This window comes from Bidens hawaiensis, unplaced genomic scaffold, assembly GCF_021521415.1.
Source record: "Bidens hawaiensis isolate Kalapana, Puna unplaced genomic scaffold, B.hawaiensis_p1.1 tig00022556_1, whole genome shotgun sequence".
NCBI lineage: Eukaryota > Viridiplantae > Streptophyta > Magnoliopsida > Asterales > Asteraceae > Bidens > Bidens hawaiensis.
This window is the reverse complement of record NW_027493519.1, coordinates 24,620-41,386: the sequence shown is the minus strand read 5'-3', so window position 1 is coordinate 41,386 and position 16,767 is coordinate 24,620. Positions and strand designations below refer to the sequence as shown.

Genomic DNA, 16,767 nt, shown 5'->3' with positions numbered 1-16,767 from the left:
ATTGTTTAAAAAGCATAATGTTGATCTATCTAAGCAATTTTTTAAGCCGATAAAGTATTATAATAAAACAAAAAAGGAAGTTGCTCTAGGGAATGCATTAGTATTGCTTATCTGAAGAAGATAAGAAAGATTTTCATAAGAAGATTGCATGGAGTTCAATATGCTCCTGAGAAAGGTTACATACCTGAAATTTGGGATTCATTGTGAGGCAATCTAAGTGTGGATTTAGAAGCTGGACTCCATAGAAACCAACTTTGCGATTTTCTAGAGTCAAGATTGATCCTGAAACGAATGAGTTTGTAGAAACTTTGAGGTATCAAAGACTTGACACAATGAAGGTTATACAACTCTATCCAATGGAACAATATTTTCATGTTTACTTCTTGTGGTGTTATTATGATATAACCAATGGGGCAGCTGTGATAAATCTGAAGTCTGGGGAAAAACATTATGATGTGATAACTGTGTTAGATCCCATGTTGCTTATCGACTGTTCAGATAAGGATATTGAGACTCTTCATGCTAACAGGATTCAAGTTTATAATGATATAGGTAAGGAACAAGCTCAACAATACTAGCGGGTTTGAATTGTGTTATAATTAAAATATTCATTCTGGTAGAGTATGAGAGTAAAATTGGAGAGAAGCTGGAGAAGAACAAGATAAGGAACAGGCGGAGCTCGAGGCTAAATGTCAAGATAGATTAAAACCAGCATCTTGGAACAGGTTTCGTTATATGCCTTGTGGAGTTTCAAGACCTACACCTCAAGGTGGATCTGCCATCCCGTCTTTTGAAGAAGAACGTAGAAAGTATAGAAAAAGAGTATTTGGAAAGAAATATTGAATATCAAGACCTAGCAATATTCAATAGGGAGTTTGTTAGTGCATAAATGTCTAATGCTAGGATCTTGTATGTCTTGTAAACAGTTTGGAATGTATTTTGTCATGTTATAGCGCATAAGTTCATATGCAGCGCATATGTACTTATACGGTGCATAACATATGCACTGATATGAAATATCCGCCGTATATGTGATAAATATGGTGTGTGTCTCTTTTTAAAGTTTGAACAGGGGAGATAATGGAGATGTGCACAGCTAGGTTTACAAGGAGAACATGATATATTTTGCCATTTTAACACTTTAACCCCTCAAACCTCAATAATTTACATTTGATCCTTAAATTGATAAGTTTATACATAAATGGTATATAAATTTACTATATATGTATAAAATTGTAAAAATTTGTAAAGTTGTATATAAAAATTAGTATTTTTTATATATGACGTCAACCGGGTCAAACATCGGTCTGCCCTCCCGAGTCGGTCCGACCTTTGACCCGATAAGACTTCCGGGTCAACATCTGGGACGGGTCTGAAAACATTGCATGAAACCATACACATCATAAGTTCAATATCAACCAACTATTTAATCACACAATCAAAGTAAAACATCCATTAACATAACATATTAACTAAGATTCATAATAGTCTAACATGTCCAAGATGGTTAGCCAGCCAAACAAAGATACATAGGAATTAAACAAGAAAGAAACATAAACATAAGGTTCGTGTTACTTGGTAAGAGTTCCTCCCCTCGATCTATGGCTTCCTTGATTGAGTGGGGCCATCGGGTAACATCTCCAGCCATCATAAAGCCTAATTTCTTCATCTTTTTTCATCTATCCTGTTAGGGCAGTGGCTAAGTCACTTAAATAGGTCAATTTAGGTTTTAAGACCTTGCACGGTCTTTGGTCGTCTTTTGGTACACAGGTCGTGAAAGTTCATTAGTGGCCCACTAACTTAACTTGTTCTTCAAGAAGTTAATTATTAGAGCATGGTCCGTGGGACTTCGTAAGTGTACGGGTCATGAAGCTTCACCGCTTTGGCTTTTTCTTCTAATCTTCATTTTAAGCATGTTTCCGCTCTCAGAAACCTTCTTTTCTGCTTCTGGACCTGAAATAGTTGATAATACGAACCAATAACATATTCTAAACAAATTCAGATTAAAACAACCTTAAATATAGGCATAATCATATAGAAAAACATGTGTTTCTGTGGACACATCACGTACCATCCTCATTTTTCCGACAGTAGGTTTCTGGTGGTGGGAGTAACGTTTGAGAAGATTAACAAGATCCGGTGGGTACACGCCATTAACTCGGTTGGTATCAAGCTGGTTCGTTACGGTACCATCAAAATAAAAGTTTTATGAACAAAGTAGAAATGCTAAAAGTCTTGTGTAAAAAGTATAAATATGTGAAACTTAGGTGACTAACTTTTGAAGAAGATCTAACTTTGGTGACCAAAGTTAAAAAATAAAAACTTTACTTCTTTGTTATTAAACATGTGATGATAGCTAAAGTAAGAAGTAAAAACTTTCTACTTTGAATAATAATAATAATAATACATGTTGTATGCATATAATAGTTATTTTTTAATATTTATTATTAAAAAGGAATTAAATAATAAATTATTTATTATAATAAAAGAGTAATAAGGCAATACTGACCCTAATAAATGGTAACACCGAATGACTCTGAATGAGTTGGACAAAAATAGTAATTTTTGGAAAGAATAAAAACGAAAATGAACACAGAAATCTTGTTAGATAGAAACTAGATACTAATTTGCCAAACTATTAAATATTATAATTTAGTAAAAATCGTATCATAATGTAATTATCAATTAACCCAATTAACATTTATATCTGTCATATTACCTAAATGAGAAAACTTCTGAAGCTGAGCGCTACACACGACAACACCAAGTAGTAAACACAATTTTATAATCACGCACGACGCGTGCGACATCAAGTAGTAAACACAATTTTATAATCACGTATGAGGAGCGCAAATATAGGTTATAAAGTAATATTCTAACTAGTGGAATTATCCCGCGCTTCGCGGCGGGTATTTGATTAGTATAAGCTTGGTTAAAAACGTATATAAAAACATGTTGAGGGTATGTTCAAAAATCACGTAAATTTACGTACATTGTTATATAGTAAGATTTCAAAATCTAATTAGTTAAGTATTTTAATTAACAAAAATATTAAGTTTAATAACTAAATATAATATTGAATTCACCATTCTAAAATTTTTTTTTTGTTAAATAATACAAATATATTAATGTGAAATTCCGATATCTTAACCTCATCGTTATGGCTTGCACTGTAGTGTTTTATCCAAAACTAAAGGAATTAAAATGCAAACCTTATAAAAAAATAAATTATGTAGCATCTGAAACTACATGGAGTAAATGTGGAAACGATAAACTTCTACTGTATAATTCAAACATAATAAAAATGTACAAAAGGTAAACCATCCAAAACTGTAAGAAGTAAATATGTCAATATTAAACTTCTACCGTAGTAAAACAGACTTGCTATTATATCTATATCTATATCTATATTATATATAAAGGAATAGTGATGGACACAAATGTCATTTCATAATTGCATGACAAAGACAAAAAGGCATTTCATAATTGGGCAAAAAAAGTAATTTGCCAATGTCTCGATCGTTCTTAAAACGTTTGGTACAACTTGTTGAAGCTTCAGTTTTTGTGAAATTACCCTTCCGTCCTTTTACCTAATAATAATTATTATTTAATAATAACTACATTAATGAAATATAATAATGTACAAGTAGTTAATTATATTACATTGAGTTCATATAATAATGCATTTTTAATGATGATTATAATTATCATTAATGTTTAATATAGATAATAAAAATATCTAAATATCTATATAATTTATCTATATATTATCCATGCATCATATTTAACTATTATAGACTTCTAATGTAAAGGGCAAAAATGAAAATAGGAGTAAAAAAATGATACTGGAAGTGATGCTTTGCAATAGGTTTCTTCGATATTGAATTTTGATGTATTTGCATAAAGGTCTTTCATAATATGTGAGAGGAGATAAAAATGCAATTGCATTTAAAGTTAATATGTAATTGGTTTGGATGTTATGATGAAATTTGTAGGTGTATTTCAGAGTTACATTGTAGTTCTTGTGAAGGAGCTTAGACACAGTTACCTTTATAGTTGTTGCACAAATCAAAGATGAAACGGACTGTTTGCAGCTTGCAAAGCATGATCACGTCCTCAATCTCAGCATGTATAATTTGGATTAAGTGCTTCAATAATTTAGAAAAGTAAAGGGGTTAAAGGTAACATGGATGTTTGGTTGGGGCATTTTAAATCAACTTTTAAAATCCATTTTATAATTAGGAGGCAAGATGCCTGATTTATTTGTTAATTCAGTTGTTTGGTAACTCAGGGGAAAAACAAAATTTGGTTCCCCCATCCCTCGATGCAAAAACAACATTTACCAGTATCCAATTCGTAAACTTGGGATGAAACATTTGTTACAATTATGGCTACACTTGGTACATTATGTTGAGATTTAATTTTACCAAAAGAAATATAGGTTTGAGTGATAATGAAAGTTCACCTTTGAGGTTTATTTGAAGCTTTCAAGTATTATTTCAGGCTATAGAACAATTAACTGAAAATAAACCAACCAAGCAGTTTCTATGGTTTTCCATAATCGCATTCATTGCAACAATGGTCAAACTTGGGTTATGGTTTTACCATTGAACTTCAGAAAACAAGATGTACACGCATATGGTAAGTTAGATTTATGCTTACCGCAACTTTAAATATGTAAACCTGTCGAAGAAACACGATTAGGGTTTGTTTATGTTTGTTTATCTAACTTTGCCCAAACAAATGAATGAACACAAACACACGAGCGAACAACTTTATTTATTTGTGTTCAGTCATCAAAAAAATGAACGTGCCATGTATATTTCTGAACAAATGGATTATGAACATGAACGGACAAGAAGTTAAAGTTGAAATCTAATTCAATTTTAAATCGTCGTCACATAAAACATTTCAAAGTTCATATTTCTAGATGAAGAGTTCTAAAGTATGTAAATCTTATCGATTTCAAAATAACTATAAATTAAAGAAATATTTGAATGAATATTCGAACGAATTAACAAATAACATGCATAAATGAACAAACTCAAAAATCATAAATGAAACAAAATAAATGAACACAAATTTATAACATAAACGGACATAAATTAACTGACACAAACAAGAATTCATGAATGTAAACGAATGAACATAAAAGAACTAGGCATTTGGTTATGATTGTTTAGTTAAATGATCAAAAATTGGTTTTCGTGTTCGTTTAAATGAACGGACTTTCCAACGAACGGGTTACTGAACATTTACTTCAAATTCTTCTAAGCAATGGCTGTACAATATCAATCGGTTTAAAATCTTTTCGTTTCGTTTTCTGTTAGTTTTTCTTTTTTAGGAAATATCCTGTCATTGGTCAAGTTTATAGATGATTGCAGAAAAGGGAGTAGGGGCATGCATGATGCATAATTAGTTTGGGTTATTGAGTTCATTAGCATTTTGGATGGGAATATGTGACTGAAGGATCAATATGGTAGGTTGGATTGTGAACAACTGCCATCAATGGGCTTTATTTGTGATGTACGTACATATATGATGACTTAGAATCAAGATTATGTACATTTGACCATGTTCTTTAGTTATATATATATATTGATGTGAGGGTTGTTCAATATTTAAAATTTTCATTTTTCTCTTTTTTAGATAATGCTTCTATTTTTAAAAATATGACCATAAAAACATTGTGAGGCATTTTCTTTATTAAACTTTTAATCTTTCATTAGTTTCAAAAATAAATACTCTCTGTGTAGCGCGAGCTTATACGATCTATCTATATTACCCATACATCTATCTTATACTTACTTGCATGGTAAGAACATTTTTTTAGACTTTTACATGTTCATACATATTGCACAACCTCTAATGCAATGGTGTGGAGGGCAAAATTGCAATATGATAATTTAACATAACATTGATACTCGTGCACAACTCACCGGCCTTTCAACTAACTGTCTGAAATTCAATGGAAACCAATCAAATTAAATGTATATGAATGCAACTGAATGGGACCGATTTGCATTATCCCACTATTGTTTTCCTATTTGAGTTACAAATCATCAACATAACTTAAGTACCTCAGAAAGGTGGCACGGTATGGTGGGGAGTTTCATGCAGTGTCTTTGTGGATTGTTTCCGGCGTTATCGATTTGCCGCATCATTGTACTATCGCATCAGATTGTGTCTTTTTGGTATTATTGCATCTTTATATTTGTAAAGAACTATAGATTTTTTGAATTGAGTTGTTCTTTATGTCATAGCTGATTTGATTTCAATTCTTTATTCATGAATTTGTTTAAGAACTTTAGAACATTCCTAGCTACTAATGCTTTTATGAAATTGGTGATTTAAATTAACAAGAGGTTGTGATGGTTGAACGTCACTTGACTTGAAATGTTTACACAAAGACAAAATTGGAAACATAACCATTAACTTAGACATTAACACCATCAATTAACACACCAATGAATTAAATAGTCGGTTCCATCATGGTATTGCAATGATGATAACGGTTATTGTACTAACATTTAGCTTCAATCAGTTGTTATTCGTGCGTATGCAATCAATTCGATGGATACCTAACACTTCCTTCCTTTCATATTCCTTTAAGCGATCACAGGTCACAATCCAACAATATATACGAGGCATAGAGGTCTTGGTTTACATCAATTACCGTCGCCATGGCAAGCATACAGTCAAACTTATTACCATACTGACCATTATTATTATACGCAATTGCATTAGTTAGGTTATGATGCGAGTGTGGCTTATCAGGAAAAACCACAATGGCAACCTGCTGAGTACATGATTGCTTCGCCCCCCCCCCCCCCCCCTTTCGGCTCGGCTCCAGTAACCGTTATTATAAATGTTGTATATTTTCTTTAGAATCTTAAATTCAAACTAGTTATGTTTTCTTATGGCATCAACCCATAATAAGTTTGATATATACTTCTTTCTTCTAAAATAGAATGCGCTTCTCAATTAGTTACACTCTTCTGTGGTGTATTATCATACAATTTTTTTAGCAGATGAATTGAAATAGACAATGAGGAGTCTGATCACTACTGATGTTCGTGGTTCTGATGGGGATGATACAGTTGGATTTCATGGTTTTGCAATTTGAGAGGAAATGAATTTTCTGTGAAGTTGATGATGGTTGCATTCAGTATAATTTAAACCTATGTGAGTTAAGCAGACATCCTTACCTCTACCCCGTAGGAATAAAGAGGCTGCTTCCGGTGAGATCCCTCGACTCGATAGTAGTTTTGCATCAAGCCTTGGATATAAGGCACATAACACTCAACCATTCGGACACCGGCTGATTGGTGCATGTACCCTTGTCTTTCGGCAATCAACGCAACCACATGATGCTTGATTAGCCTTCCGCAACTTTTGAGGCTGCTTCCGGTGAGATCCCTCGACTAGATAGTAGTTTTGCATCAAGCCTTGGATATAAGGCACATAACACTCAACCATTCGGACACCGGCTGATTGGTGCATGTACCCTTGTCTTTCGGCAATCAACGCAACCACATGATGCTTGATTAGCCTTCCGCAACTTTTAACGTTATTTTCACAAAATTAGTAAAATAACGTAAAATTTAGTGCAATTTCACTTTTGCCCACCCGAGGGCCCACACGTATATAAATTATATGTCTGCACCGCAAGTAGGGCGTATAATCAGGCATCATGCTTTTGCCTTTGATCTAATCCTTTATGCAAAGTCTTCTCATGGAAAATTACCTTTTTGATATAACTGATGTGTTTTATATACCTTTGGATGTTAGACTATTTTTTTTTGGAGTTTATTAATCATTTTATTTTCTAAGCCTTTGGATATTAGACTTTTTGTAGCCTCACATATGAAAGTGAGTATTATATGTATATGTCAATGATGGTTCGATTGGTTAGAAAACTCAATAAAAAAGCGGGAACTACTTGTATGGTGGTTTTTTTGCCACTTGAGGGGAACTCATTCGAAATGCATTCGATCATTAATGCTACCGAAGATCTTATAAATTTTCACCTATCTGATAAGGCTTTTCGTGTGTCTTTTTATCATACGAGATATAACTAAAGTGGCGGATATATTTCTTCAAGATCAAGTGACTTCTTGCATGTTTGATGAGAATCTCGAGCCAAGGTTTACAATGGAATCTGAGGTTGGTTTTTGATTATATATATTTGTTCTTAACTTCATAATTTTTTTCCGTAATGTAAAAACCATCAATTTCAATATATTTTTTATGTAATAATTTTCGTTATGTAAAAACATTATCTTGTAATAACGCTATACTATAATGAACCGAATTGCTACGAACTGCCGGTAACAAATTTTAAACCCCCATTGCAATAGTGCTTGGAAATACACATCCGTAATTTACAAATATAGGTACACAAAACAATTAGTATCCCCACCACGTAGCGCAACAAGTTTAAGAAAGCCATTTTAAAAGTGTGTTAATTCGAATACCATAAAACGGGTCATTTTAAGAGGGTGTCAATTTAAATTTCGTTTAAAAGGTGTCATTTTAAAAGAGTGTCGATTTGGTTGGCTCAAAACAAATCAATATGAAAAGGCATCGGTTTGGTTCGGGTTTTTTTGAAATCGTAACAATTTGGTTTGGCTCAAAATGGTCATTTTAAAAAGGAATCGATTTGGTTCAGGTCAAAGCGGGCCATTTTAAAAAGTTGCCAACTTGGTTCAGGTCAAACCGAGTTATTTTATAAGTGTATTAATTTGTTTCGTGGATATGAATTTTCCTTAATTTTGCACACATTAATCTTTTTAATCCATGAGCAACCGTTGAGATAATAGTTAAATAACATATAAAAATGAATACAAGTCGATAAATAGATTGAAGTTTAGGGTGTTGATATTTGAAACATAATTGGCGGACCCAATGTGACTTGAAATAGCATAAACCCATCAGGTGTACGACGCCTTTCGCACGCCGGTTGAAAAAGAATCTCTACAACAATATGTCACATAAGGTAGGCAGGAATACTGGATTATGTAAAGAATTGTTTTTGAGTTTGGTACAATTGCCTCATGCAATGTTTGTCGCTTTGTTGCTCAATTATTTTTAAGATTTTGTTAAATTTTATATTTATATGAGTTGAGATAGTTTAATAGGTAATATTGGACAACAATGAAAATAGTAGATGGTCTTTCTTTGTTGCATTTAACTCCTTTAATAGCTTCTCAAACTATAAGTGACATATTAAACAATAATATGTAATGTTAATATACATTTGAACCATGCAAAGTAGTTAATATAATCTGACTATACACTAGACTTAATATATCATTTACTGGTATGGATAGGAAAATGGTTGTTATCAAACCAAGTAACATTGAAATTCATAATAGAAATAAAACCGTTTTATGCCACACTTGCTCAAAATAAAGAAGAGAGAATGACAAAAGTCTAAGTTTTCTGTTGGTTTATAAGTTTTTGAAAACCATTTTCTTAGGTTTATCATTTGGTTGAATAATATTGAACCAAAATATTGAATGTAGCTTAATCATTATGTTAAGCTATAGTTTATTGATTATTAATTCATGTAACAAAAAATATTTGGGTAAGACGTTCATGCGTCCAACAATGGTAGATAATATTATCATTATCAAGTTAGTTCATGATCAAAGAAGTCAAGGATAATACTTCAGTTAGTTTTACTCTAAACAAAGTTTATGCTATTATTCAATTTAATGGATCATCAATATTAATTTATATACTAAATTATATACAAAATATATATACTTATCTGGTTCTTGACTCTGGTTCGACTGATCCGGCTGGTCCTACGGATATACCAACAAACACGTCATCGCCAACACCTTAATACGATCCCGCCGTAACGCGCGGCCGCATAATATAGTATAATGTTAGTTTATTAGTTTAAATAATAGAATTGAATGTATAGCAACATATTTTATTTTTGGTGTTAGTAGCAAGTGCAATTACTATTTTATAGCTATACATGTTTAATTTATTTTGCATAACATATGATAGGGACTAAAACTGTTAACATGTATATTTACATGGGCTAAACAGTAAACATAGTTTATTTTGCATAACACATTACATGGACTAAAACTGTTAATACATATTAACATGGGCTAAATATGCATGTACAAAACTTTACCTTTACTGTAGCGACACATGTATTGTAATTGTAACAAGGACTTATGTTGCAAAATGCTACAGTATTACTACAGTAGATATCTAGGTTTCCTTTATATATAGATAAATGGTAAAAGTGACCGGAATGAGAGTTTATTCATTGATAATTTTACGGAAACCAAATTAATGGAAATAAAATATTCTTCCAAGGAAAGAAAATAAAAATAAAAAGAAATAAGAAAAGGGGCAAAAGACGAGTGTAGCTTTGTTTATACATACATACATACACACACAAGACAGGAAGGAAAGGAAGTCTGTATAACCCCAATCAATCAAAATCAATATCAGGTTCTGTTCTTTTCTTTTCTTTTCTTTCTTGGAAAACTTATTCAAAAGATTCGTGTCGTTGCGTTGACGGAAAGAAAGAAATTGCTTATTGCTGATTGATCGATTTCTCACTCCCGAATTCATTCATTTGAATTGAAGGTCATTTGTTTGTTTCTTTCTTTCTTTCTTTTTTATGCTTATAATCTAATTCAATGGGATTGATTTCAAAACCAATAACCCTACTACCCTGACACGACAACTTTACATTGATTTATTTATATATTATTCATACCACCACTTGCTATTCTTTTATTCAGATCGCATAACTTCAATTTTGGTTGAGTTTCAGATGGATTGTAATGCCAATCAAAGCGTTAAACAAAATGAAGAGGATAATGGCAGACGCCCTTATATTTACAGGCAAGATGTTGTAAGGAGCAAAACCGAGGGGAAAACAGGGATTGTAACTGAAGTTGCAGGTGATTCTTCTGACTCAGATACCACCACTGATAATGAAGATGAACAACTGCCAGCGCCTTCGCCAGATTCACATGATGGAAATGCCACTGATGAAAACACAGATAATGATGATGATGATGATGATGATGATGATGAAAGCACACCCCTTCCGCCTGACCATGTTAGAATCCTTTGGATGGATGATTCAGAAACAACCCAACGTTTCCATGATGTCGTGGTGGTTGACCGAGGCTTCTTGCACGGAGATTATGTTGCAGCTGCCAGAAATCCAACCGGGCAAGTAGGCGTTGTGGTTGATGTTAGTATAACTGTCCATCTATCAACAATTGATGGAAAACTAATAACCAACGTTTCTTCGAAAGATTTAAAGCGCGTGCGCGATTTCCAAGTGGGAGATCATGTAGTTCTAGGCCCATGGTTCGGCAGAATCGATGATGTCTTAGATAATGTGACAGTTATGTTTGATGACGGTTCTGTTTGTAAAGTTATGAAAGCCGACCCGTTACGCCTCAAGCCAGTCGGGAAGAATCTTGTAGAAGATGCGCATTATCCTTATTATCCCGGTCAAAGGGTAAAGGCCAGCTCATCATCCGTTTTCAAGAATTCTAGATGGTTATCAGGCCTATGGAAAGCATCAAGATTGGAAGGAACTGTAACAAACGTTACAGCGGCTTCGGCTTACGTTTACTGGATCGCGTCTGCAGGTTACGGGCCCCATTCTTCAATAACACCATCTGAAGAACAAAACCCTAAAAACTTAAAGTTACTTACATGCTTTTCACATGCAAACTGGCAACTTGGTGATTGGTGTTTTCTTCCATCACCTAAACCGTCGGTTTCTCATAAGTCTGAGATTGATTCAGAAGTGGGTCCCGATGAGGAATCCTCGAAGAAATCTGTTGATCCGAGTGGTTCAAAAGGCCCAGTTCATGAAACGTGGCCTTTACATAGGAAAAAGTTAAGAAAAGTGGTTGTTAAGAGGGATAAAAAGTCAAGAAAAAAATATGAACATTTTGAAAAAGCTCTTCAGATTACGAATACAAAAACGAGAGTTGATGTCGCGTGGCAAGATGGTAACATTGAACGTGGATTGGATTCAATCTCTTTGATACCGATTGAAAACCCTGGTGATCATGAGTTTGTAGCCGAACAGTATGTTGTTGAAAAACCGAGTGATGGAAATGATGGTGCGGATGATGACGTCAGTCGTGTGGGAGTTGTTAAAAGTGTTAACGCGAAAGAACGAACTGCGTGCGTGAGATGGTTAAAGGCGGTTACTCGAGCAGAAGATCCTAAGGAGTTTGATAAAGAGGAAGTTGTGAGTGTTTATGAGCTTGAAGGTCATCAAGACTATGACTATTGTTATGGGGATGTAGTTGTTCGGTTGCTATCGGGCCCATATGCAGCAGCTACTGATGTGGCAGAGAGTGAAGGTTGTACCAACTTTTCAGACTTGTCTTGGGTTGGAAATATTACTGGACTCAGAAATGGTGATATTGAAGTTACTTGGGCCAACGGGATGGTATCAATGGTATGTTTAACTTTAACCTAACAAACGATCGAACACAAACAATTAAACGGACGGTGGTTTCTTGTCCGTGTTTGTTTGTTAAGAAGTTGAACATGCTCGTGTTCGTTTATGAGCGTTTATAAACAAACGGCTAACAAACGTAAATGAAGGAACGTAACTGAGCTAAAACCAGTTAAAAAGTAACGTGAAGAACAATATATGGGCCTAAAAAGTTAATAAATAGACTAAGCTGTTGATGTGCCAAAAAAATTTAAATGAATGTATTAACAAACACAAATGAAAGTAAATGAAATAACTCAATAAGCATAAACAAAATTTAAATGAACGAATGAGACATTTGTTCATGTTCGTTCTACAACTCAATGAACAAATTTGTTGTTCATGTTCCTTCATTTATTAATTATACGAACATAAACCAACTTCCAGCCGAACGGTTTACAAACGAATGTTCAGTTCGTTTCTTCTGATCCACAAGAATAATATTATCCTGGTAGCATCATGTCTTTTCTTTTTGTGTGGGATCAGGTTGGTCCACAAGCAATATATGTTGTTGGGCGTGATGACGATGACGATGATGATTCAATTGGTGGCGGAAGTGATGTAAGCGATGATGCAGCAAGTTGGGAAACAGTAGAGGATACTGAAATGGATAGTCTTCAGAAGGCACTAGAGGTTTGTTTCTATTTTTATCAATTTAATTAAGTTTAATTTAATTACTTATGAAGCCATTTTTGTTCAGGATTTTGGGATGCAAAATGCTTCTGACATCAGTGTTGAAGGGGAGGAGCACACAACCGAAAATGTTCAAACAAATGGTGCACTTTCTATACCTCTAGCTGCTCTCGGGTTCATGACAAGATTGGCCAGTGGAATATTTTCCAGGGGTCAAAGAAATACAGATGATTCAAGTGTAAATTCTGGTGATGACAATGAAGAGAGAAACAGTTCTGTTGCAATTGAAACACCAACTTATGATATAATAGAAGAACAAAATGTTGTCGAGGAATCAAATTTAAGTGAACCTTCAAAATCTGAGGTTGAGGTGTCCAGATTTAAAGGTTTTGATATTGTTAAAGATCCTCTTGATCATTATTATCTTGGTGCCAATGCACAGGTGAGCTGCAGTTCCGTATATAGTTACAATATATATTAAATTACTTAAGTAACACATGTTGAGAAATTTGATTAATTGCAGACGAATGCCAGTAGAAGATGGCTTAAGAAAGTCCAACAAGATTGGAATATTCTCAAGAAGAACTTGCCAGGTATGTTTGCTCTTAATGGTGCATTATTATTTTCACTGTGAGATTCTAGGTAGTTAATTGCTTTTAAATTTTATACAGATGGAATATATGTTAGAGTTTATGAAAATAGAATGGATCTGTTGAGGGCTGTAATAGTGGGAGCATATGGAACACCTTATCAAGATGGTCTTTTCTTCTTTGACTTTCATCTTCCTCCAGAATACCCTGATGTTCCACCAGTAAGGAACCCTTTTTTTTCTTTTTTTTCTCTTTATATATATATATATATATACTAGACAAGGTGCACACATGATGTGGCGGGAAACGCAGACTCTACTGATCATCGGGTAACAATTATTGGTGATCATGTTTTGGTTTGAAACCGGTCATCGGTTTGGTTTCACAGTTGGTTTCTTTTTTTAACTTTCGGTTGGCTGGTTTCCATTAAGGTTTATCATTTATGAGGCTAAAATTATCTTTGTTTTAGTTATGATCTTAAGTAATGTGTTTTGTTGGTGCTTAGTTAGAATGGAAGGTATATAGCTAGATTAAGAATTCTTATTTTAAACTCAATTTATTATCGAAGCTCAAACCGTGAAACAAAAACTAGAACCAAATCGTTTGTAACGGTTCGGTTTCAGTTTTCAATGGTTTGGTTTAGGTTTTTAACGATAAAAAGAACTTTGGTGTCACAGAATTGTTTTAATAGGATTGATAAATTTACTTAAATAAATGAACATTCCTATAATAGTGGGGGTATTTGAAATTTACTTAAATAAATTATATAAATCTAGCTATACATTTGATATGTTACCCTCCTATTCAGTGTTGCAAAAATCGCTAGTCGGTGGTCGGGCGGTGGGGTGGGGACTAGCGATTAGTCGGGATTAGTCGAGATTAATCGGGATTAATCGGATCGGACTTTAATGTATGTTTTTCAGTTTTATACATACACACACTCATTTTTATATGTAATTTTCAGTTTTATACATACACAAACATTTTTTGGCCGGAAATTGGCTGGAATTTCGCTAGAAACCACTAGTTTTTGCTGTAATCTCGCCGAAAATAGTTGATATGGGTCGGAATCTCGCCGGAATCCACTGATTTTGGTCGGAATCTCGCCAAGTCGACGATTTTGGCCGGATTTGACTGTTAACCGATTAATTGGCCAACTAGCCCAAAATTAATCAGTGAAGTGGGGACTAGCGATTAATCAGGGATTAATCGGTGACTAGTCGGGATTTTTGCAACACTGCTCCTATTGAAGTTGGAAAAAGACCTTTATTGTGTCACGTGGCGCTCTAACAGTCTAACTTGTTTGTTAGGTATAGAAGATTTGACTTTCTGAACCAATGTCTCTTTTTTTATGTATATATATACAGTCAGCATATTATCATTCTGGAGGCTGGAGAATAAACCCTAATTTATATGAGGAAGGAAAAGTATGCCTTAGTCTGCTGAATACATGGACAGGAAGGGGTAATGAAGTGTGGGACCCACAATCATCAAGCATTCTTCAAGTCCTGGTTTCACTTCAGGGACTTGTACTTAATTCCAAACCGTATTTTAATGAAGCCGGTTATGATAAACAAGTCGGTACTCCCGAAGGCGAAAAGAACTCGTTTTCTTATAATGAGAATACTTTCTTACTCAATTGCAAAACGATCATGCATCTCATCAGAAGGCCCCCCAAGGTATGTTGATAATTTTTCAATACCTTGTAATCATTTTAAATATGCATTTTCTAGAGAAAATTGCCCAGTTAGTTTTTTTTCAACGAGGGAAGTGATGTCATGTGCCATACTGCTGTTCATGTGAGGGTAGTTTTTTTTCAAGTGAGGGTAGTTTTTTCATGTGAGGGTAGTTGTGTCTTTTCAAATTTAGATGCCTAATAAAATACTCTTTTACACTCCAGAATTCCTAACCTCGATCAGTGCAAAGTTGAAGGTTTCTGAAGTTTGAAAGAGTATTTTATTAGGATTCTAAATTTAAAAAGACACAATTACCCCTGACATCACTTTTTTGTTTTAACTATTTGGGATTAACGGTGTGGACTAAACGTGCAACTCTCTCACAAATGTTTGGACTAAGTTTGCATTTTTTTAAATATGGGAACTAAACTTGCTATATATTTATGCAAATTTTTTTTTTCTAAAACAACTTTTTTTTTTTTTACTTTTTATAGGACTTTGAAGATCTTGTGCAAAAACATTTTAGAGAGCGCGGTTATTACATTCTCAAGGCTTGTGATGCTTACATGAAAGGCTACCTGATTGGCTCTCTTACAGAAGATGCTTCCATATGTGAATCAAGTATTGCAGATGCAAATTCAGTTGGTTTCAAGCTTATGCTAGCTAAGATTGTACCAAAACTTATATCATCACTTAATGAAGTTGGAGCTAATTGTGAAGAGTTCAAGCATTTACAAGATTCGGTTTAATACTTTGTACTTGGAAATGAATATTGTACAATTCGTTTATTATGGTCTATTCGACACCAAATTTCCCAATTTCTCAAGCATGAAATTGGAGTGTATTTTTATGGAATTTGTTTGCGGACTTGGGCGTTGATTTTGAAGAGCCTGTGCCGGTTTCTTGTTGAGCTATCATTGTGACAACATTTGAATTCTTTGATATGTTTTTGTCAATTCAATTTTGTTAAATGAGTGGGAAGAACCACTGAGACTTGTATGCAATTATGAACCAAATCTTGAATTGTTTGCATTCTTTACTTTTGCTTATTCCTTTTTGTGCAAACCATCTTATGACCTTACAAGAGTAGTTTTCTTGCTTTGGTTGAGTCTTTTGGCCTTACGGGGATTCAAATGTACATTTTAAATTTGAAGTAAAATAGGAGATACGGTACCGATTTTAGGAGAAATATCGTTACTTTACAACGAACAAAGACGTGGGGTTCTCATACTCAGGGTGCCTTAAATCTTAATAAACTGAATAGTTAAGTGCCATTTTAGTATATGTGTTTTGTTCAATTACGCAACTTTAATACCGTTTTTGAATTTATTGTAAACGGCTACCTTAGTTTTCTAAA

The 16,767-nt window shown here is 33.8% G+C and overlaps 1 protein-coding gene across 2 annotated transcripts; it reads left to right on the top strand.

The window, feature by feature from the left end:
* The first annotated feature begins 10,431 nt into the window (after positions 1–10,431).
* LOC143565871 (putative ubiquitin-conjugating enzyme E2 23) lies at positions 10,432–16,459 on the top strand. Of its 2 annotated transcripts, none has more exons than XM_077052716.1 (8): positions 10,432–10,482; positions 10,811–12,472; positions 12,998–13,144; positions 13,212–13,586; positions 13,668–13,737; positions 13,816–13,955; positions 15,102–15,413; positions 15,905–16,459. In XM_077052716.1, exons 2-8 carry the CDS (start codon positions 10,811–10,813, stop codon positions 16,157–16,159), a joined length of 2,961 nt encoding a protein of 986 aa, XP_076908831.1. In that variant the 5' UTR covers positions 10,432–10,482; the 3' UTR covers positions 16,160–16,459. The 2 variants fall into 2 exon arrangements, with proteins under 2 accessions (XP_076908831.1, XP_076908830.1); XM_077052715.1 differs by having other exon boundaries at positions 10,434–10,482; positions 10,805–12,472.
* Positions 16,460–16,767: the final 308 nt, after the last annotated feature.

Bases quoted from the DNA above. Each gene is read 5' to 3' on its own strand.
- LOC143565871 (XM_077052716.1), top strand. From the start codon at position 10,811: ATGGATTGTAATGCCAATCAAAGCGTTAAACAAAATGAAGAGGATAAT. The intron at 13,587-13,667 runs GTGAGCTGCAGT...GATTAATTGCAG, and splicing joins ATCTTGGTGCCAATGCACAG to ACGAATGCCAGTAGAAGATG. The intron at 13,956-15,101 runs GTAAGGAACCCT...ATATATATACAG, and splicing joins AATACCCTGATGTTCCACCA to TCAGCATATTATCATTCTGG.